The sequence below is a fragment of the Anabas testudineus genome, chromosome 5 (genome assembly GCF_900324465.2).
Source record: "Anabas testudineus chromosome 5, fAnaTes1.2, whole genome shotgun sequence".
NCBI lineage: Eukaryota > Metazoa > Chordata > Actinopteri > Anabantiformes > Anabantidae > Anabas > Anabas testudineus.
The window spans coordinates 22576202-22583127 of NC_046614.1; the positions used below are offsets into that span (position 1 = coordinate 22576202).

Below are 6926 nucleotides of genomic sequence, written 5' to 3' on the forward strand. Positions count from 1 at the left end.
TTAAAATAACTTTATATGTCAGATATTTAAAATAATTAACCAAATATACTCAACAGCAACAAATACTGATAAATCATTTCTAAAGGGATTCAAATGCTTTTATTTTTATTATTTACTCATTCACATAAAACCATGTTTGAAAAATGAAATCAAAGTAATTCCATGTAAAAAACTCTGAAGAGAGAAGAGGAATACGTTAAAACCTGTGGGTTCTTCTTTATCAGACACTGGTTTTTGCTCAGAATGAAATGATTTGATCTGCTTGATGATTTGGTTTTCGTTCTAACGTTCAGTGTGAATTGTGGCGCCCTGCAGAAACAGGTGAACACCTTTCTGGACTAACCTACCACATGATGATCAATAAGAGCGACACTGGTTGAGTAACTATTTTCTATAATAGATGTACTCTCACTCAAGGTGAACGTTCAGTGTAAGAAGTTCCCCGTCCTCTGATTTTGATTTGTCTTGTCGGTTTGGACATTTCTGCTTCATCAAAAAGACGTTATAAATTTCACTCAGACAATTAGTGGAGTTGGAGGTGTTTTCCATGAGCATGAGAAGGAAGTGAAAGTCTGTATTGACTCATGAAGATGATGGAGCGTGTGATGTGTGTATCCGGGCGTATTTAACCCTCATTAACCGTTCTAACCATCAACTCATCAAGCACCTAGTTGTGGTAACACATCATGCATCAAGAGCAGAATATTACCACTGTGTGTTTCTTTAGACTCAACACCTATAAATCATCTGAAGGAAGCTTACACATATATGGAGCTAAATAATTAAGTTCATCAGTGGAAATCTTTTATTTGTACTTTGGCAGATAAATAAAAGATTTAAGAAAACTGATGAATCAGATTTTTTTTTGCCTGCCGTCCTTTGAATAGTGAATAACTCTAGTGATGATATTAAGATACCAAGTGGGAAGTGTCAATAACTGATGGGGTTGGGATTGGACTGTAGATAAAGGCTAACAGTTAAAAAGGTGAGACAGTACCTGCCACCCAAGTGAAATCAAGCCATCTGTCTCCAGACGTTTTTCCTAACCAGGAGTATTCACATCAGTCCTCTTGTGTTACTCTCTGCTGGACTGTCTACTGTCTGTGCAGCCAGTTTCCACCTGTTGTATAACCAACTGTGTGCATATTATCTAACTTTTGGATTTTGCCTCTGGTTGGACGATTGATAAACGCTTTACCTGCACTTCTTCTATCAGTATCTGCATCTGTTATCTTGCTGTTAGATGCAGCTGGTGTCATGTTGGAACTGCCTCACTTGTAAAGAGGAAGCAAACAAATCAAACAATTAAGAATTACAACATCTGCCAACAGTCAAAAAAGTAAAACCTCTAAAGGAAAAAGATTTGGATAAAGGGAAGCGTTTTTATCAAACGTTAGACAGCAAACAGTTAGTCTGAACAACAATCTGCTGAACTAGACATGGAATAAATGAATGAAAGTGAAGTTTAAAGTTTTGTTTCTCTTCATTTCCAGTAAGGACCTGCTGCTTTCTCTCTGTTGTGCAGCTATTGTTTGATTTACTATTTCAGAACAGTTAGAAAGTTCCAGGTTTAACGGCTGTAAAGTGAGAAGAAAGTGAAACGGTTCAAGCAGTTTCTGTATGAATCGACAGAAACGTTGAACGTCCACATCAAGCAAGTGTGCGTGCGACCAGACGCCCAAAGATTTCGACATGACTGTTCAGAAAATGCAGAAATGTATGAAAACTTGCAGATACTGGTGCATCAAAACTAGAATTATTATGAAAATCAAAACAAACACGATAAAAACCGCCGGCAGGGCTGAAAACCAAACGTGTCTCTGTCTTTAGTCAGATTTAAAAAGCTGTTTCTTGGTTGATGAGAGAGTTTTTCTCGCCCAACAAAGCTCTGCACAGTAGCAACAGCGGGAAGAAGAGCTCATTTGTTGTGGTGTTGTGAACAATTTGTCTTCATTTTTATTTGAATGTTTTGCTAAACGAAGACATAACTAATGTAACTGTTCTCTCAGTAAGTAAACATTTTATAGTAGACTGTTTCATATTCCTGACTCTATCATTTAGCACCTTATTTGTCATCATGGGCTGCACAACAGCCACGAGCTATTTCACCGTGTTCTACACATAATAAACATTGATTCATGCATCATGAAGGAGTTTGAAAACTGTGCTGAATCAATGTACAAATCAGTCACACCACTGTTGACCCCTTATAAGAAAAGCTGAAAGAGATGGAAGTAAGACTGCAGAGTTGTGAGAGCAAAGTGTTTGTTAAATGTCCCATCCTATCAAACATCATCAAATGTAACAGGAACAACGATTCTGTTCTAAGTTCCACATCCAAGAACCCTGATCACATAGTTTTGAGCTCCAGAACACGATTGATTTGTAACCGTCTGTGCAGAACTAATATCACAGACCCACACCTATCAAAACCTTGCAGAAAGAACTTGTTTTGTGGTACCTCTAGTAGCCATCAGCCATTTCAAAAGATGCTTTGAATAAGTGCCCCCCTTTGCCTAACCCACCTTTGCCACAATCCAGGAAACACAGGGTGTCATTTCTCACTGCTCATTTCCACAGACAGAGTCAGACCATCAGGAGGAAAACTGAAAAACTGCCACTTGCACCTGCTGCTGACTTCACACACTGAATGTGAGTTTACCTCTATCTTAAATAAGAAATTATGTAATTTGTTATTTGATGGAGTCAAATATTTTTTTTATAATTTATTTGGATCATTTTATTCTAAGAAAAATGCAAATGTAAAGTAGCAGGCAGAAGCTCCCTGACCACGTCATATCTTTGTGTTTGGTGTGTTTTTAGCTTCTCTCCAGAGAAATGTCCGTCCAGTTGGAGAACGATTTCACCTGTTCTGTCTGCCATGACATCTGTAGAGAGTCAGTTGTCCTGTCATGTGCTCACAGCTTCTGTAATGGCTGTCTGAAGACATGGTGGAATGATAAACCAGTACATGAGTGTCCAGTTTGTAAGGAAGTCAATTGGCTAGCTTTGAAAAATGTCTGGGAGACCTTAATACTTGAAAGAAATCGTATGTTACAGTCTGATGATTTCTGCAGTCTGCACGCAGAAAAATTCAAACTCTTCTGTTTGGACCATCAGCAGCCGGTGTGTGTCGTCTGTCGAGATTCAAAAACACACACTGGTCACAGATTCAGTCCTGTAAATGAAGCTGCTCAGGATCACAGAGTGTTGCTCCAGGAATCCCTGAAGCCTCTACAGGAGAAACTGAAGCTTTTTGAACAAGCCAAAGAAAACTGTGTTCAAACTGCAGAACACATTAAGGACCAGACCCGACACACAGAGAAGCAGATTAAGGAGCAGTTTAAGAAGCTTCACCAGTTTCTACAAGAGGAAGAGGAGGCCAGGATCACTGCTCTGAGGGAGGAAGAGGAGCAGAAGAGTGAAGAGATGAAGGAGAAGATTGAGGCTCTGAGCAGAGAGATATCAGCTCTTTCAGAAACAGTCAGAGTCACAGAGGAGGAGCTGAGAGCTGGAGACTTCTCATTCCTGCAGAAATACAAAGCTGCAGTGAAGAGAGTCCAACAGCGCCTCCCACTGGATGAGCCACAGCTGGTCTCAGGAGCTCTGATAGATGAGGCCAAACATCTGGGCAACCTGACCTTCAACATCTGGAACAAGATGAAAGAGGTGGTCTCCTACACGCCTGTGATTCTGGATCCAAACACTGCTCATCCAGAACTCATCCTGTCTGAAGATCTGACCGGTGTGAGACGTGGAGAGAGACAGAAGCTTCCTGAAAACCCAGAAAGGTTTGATTCCACCATCGCTGTCCTGGGCTCAGAGGGCTTTGACTCAGGGACTCACAGCTGGGACGTTGAGGTTGGAGACAACATGTACTGGTTTCTGGGTGTTGCAGCAAAATCTGTAAAAAGCACAAGGAAGATTCAGGTCAGACCTTGGGCAATAGGATTGTGTAATGGGAAATATATGGGCTTCTCTCCATCAGCTCAATCAGTCGGTCTCTCCATCAAAGGGAAGCTTCAGAAGATCAGAGTTCGTCTGGACTGGAATCAAAGACAGCTGTCGATGTCTGACTGTGACACCGATGAACACATACACACCTTCACAGACATTTGCACCGAGAAGCTGTTTCCATACATTAACAGTGGAGATGAGTTCACAATAAAGATTGTACCAGAGGTTAATAAGAGCGACGATGAGAAACGTGATGAGGAGAACGACAAACACCAGGATGATCAAGTGGAGAACGACAACAATGAGGATAATGATGTTAATAACCAGAGCCATGATGATGATAACTAATCCCTGTGGTGTCTTACCTGTGTGTCAGGATTGATGAGTTTAGAGGCTGTGTCAGATCCACCAGACCTGGTCCTGTCTTTATTAAGTGAACCTGCATCTACTGCCGTCCAATCTGCATTTCTCATCAATTTGATGTTTTTTTCTTTCATAAACAAGTACATTTGACCCCAAAGTGACCCCAAATGTTTTAATTGTGTTATAATGAGTGGGATACATCATGTGAGCACTGATGTTCTCTTTCTGTGCTGTTGGACGTAGGTACGATTACAGGTGTGCAGTTTTTTTTTATTGATAGCCAATCATTAAGACGTAAGAGCTAACATCCGTACCTCAAAGACTTCCTGAACAGTTTCCTCAGAGTTATATGGGTGTAATGTTTAACATTTAACACTATATAAACAATAGCATGTAGACGTTTTATGACACTTCCACTCCTACAATGTCTGACTCACAGCAGTTCCTCTGTAGAACAGTGCAGCAAACACACACACACACACACACACACACACACACACACACACACACACACCTGATCACATGGCTGCACCAACACACACAGCAGAGAGCAGTCACATTAAAAGTTAACTAATAACATGAAGCTCAAACACTGACTTACAAGTTTTATCTGAAACTAAACAGCAGGATGAAGGAAAACACAAATGCTTGTAGACTTGCAGAGATAACAGGGGGGCGGGGGCGATGATGGACCCTGGCCAAGATCCTTGAACGAGCTCTTTAATCAACTGATTACGTTCCTTTCTAAGAATGACCTCCTAGATGTGAACCAGTCCATATTTAAGAGTGGTCACTCCATAGAAACTCCACTCCTGAAGGTTGTTGAATCCCTCAGGCTGCAAAAACTGGTTCAGCTCTGTCCTGGTTTAAATCCTACTTGGATGAACCTTCAAGGAATCTTGGCAGAGGCAGGTTTCTAACTTTTACTCCCTCTCCACTGGCGTGCCGCAGGGCTCAGTTCTTCTACATACTACATTCCTAAGTTCCATCATCAGTCGCATGGCTTTTCCTATCGTTGCTATGCTGATGACTCACCGCTCTTTGTGTCATTTCCGCTGTTTCACTAAACCTCTCTGCACGACTCACTGACAACTCGGCCTGGACGAGAGAGAGGCATCCTCAGCTCAACCTCTTCAAGACAGAAGTTCTCGTCTTCCCAGTCGGACCTTCAATAAAACACAACAACGACATAGGGTCCACAGTGATTGTCCTCACTAAATCTGTCATAAACCAGGGGGGTGATCATTGATGATCAACTGAGCTTTACCGACCACATCTCCTCCACATCATGCAGATTTGCCCTTTTTAACATTGGAATAATCAACTCCTATTCAACTATTCAGACTACACAACACAACTCATTGTGCAGGCTCTGGCCATATCTGGTCTCGACTACTCCAGATAATCCAAAATGCTGCAACTCATACAATTTTGATCAGTTACGCTGCTTTTCAGATCTCTACACCGGCTTCCTGTAGCTGCTGCATCATGTTCAAAGCCCTGACCCTCACCTACAAAGTGGTCAACTCAGCAGCACCTATATATATATAAAATGCATTTATACCCCATGAAACTGAAACAGCTCTTTCTAGAACCCTTTACTTTAAAGTTTGTCTCCTTGGCTTGTAAGCAGCGCCCTTCTAAGTTTCTGTTGTGTTTGAATTTGCCGGCCTGTGTGACGGCTGTAGTGGCGTCTTTCAGGGGCTAATAGTAGCTTGAAGCTAACTCGGTGCGGGATGAAGCATATTCCCACTTTCTGCTTTGTCCTTCTCTGATTGGTTAGAAGAGTGAGGCTCACTCTGACATCACCTCTCACTTTGACATGTAATAATTACTTAATTAATACTTTTTATTGTGTTTCTTCATTTTATTTGTTGTTATTGTTATTGTGTTTATATACAGTATTTAATATTGTTTGTAGTTTCACTTGAGGAATGACTGAAGTGGACAGTTTCTCTTTTGTACTGTACAAACACACACACACCCACAGTTCCCGCCAAACCTGTCCTCAGGGTCGGTCGTTCCCGGGGAGAGTGTACCGTCTCCTTCTGTTGGACCTCGCCATGGAAACGATTTGTCTCATGTTTCTGCGGCGCCACGTGACGACAGCGCTCTGCAAACACAAAACACACTCCAACACGCACCACTGATCCTGAGTCTGTTGTACCAACACACACACTTTCTGTATTTTTACGCTGAATGCTTTTCTACATCTAAACAAGTGTAACTGTGTGTTTATCTTGTTTTTCACTGTGTTTCTTCTTTTATTAAAAAATAAAACACATTTGCCTACTCATGCAAAACGATGTCCTGAAATGAGTTGATATTACAGTGTGTTATAAACAGCTGATTACATGTCAAAATGCCAAATAAGTGGACAGGAGAGGAGAGATTAGAAATCAGTAAAACAAATTACAAAACTAAATTAATCCAGAATTAATAACAGATAATAACGAGGATTAAAGAGCCTTCAAAATAAAAGCTTCAGCACTAAGGGTGGGATCAGCTGAGTGTCTGCTGGCCACTAGAGGCCCTCGGTGGTTCAGTCTGTCTCCTCTTTGTGTCTCACCCTCTATTTGTATTTCTCTCTAACTCACTCGTTCTCG

The 6926-nt window shown here is 41.3% G+C and overlaps 1 protein-coding gene across 1 annotated transcript; it reads left to right on the plus strand.

Moving 5' to 3' along the window:
- Positions 1 to 2600: 2600 nt before the first annotated feature.
- Positions 2601 to 4476, plus strand: LOC113154683 (zinc-binding protein A33-like). The gene is made up of 2 exons (XM_026349012.1): positions 2601 to 2652; positions 2824 to 4476. The coding sequence occupies exon 2, from the start codon at positions 2839 to 2841 to the stop codon at positions 4303 to 4305; it is 1467 nt and encodes a 488-aa protein (XP_026204797.1). The 5' UTR covers positions 2601 to 2652; positions 2824 to 2838; the 3' UTR covers positions 4306 to 4476.
- Positions 4477 to 6926: the final 2450 nt, after the last annotated feature.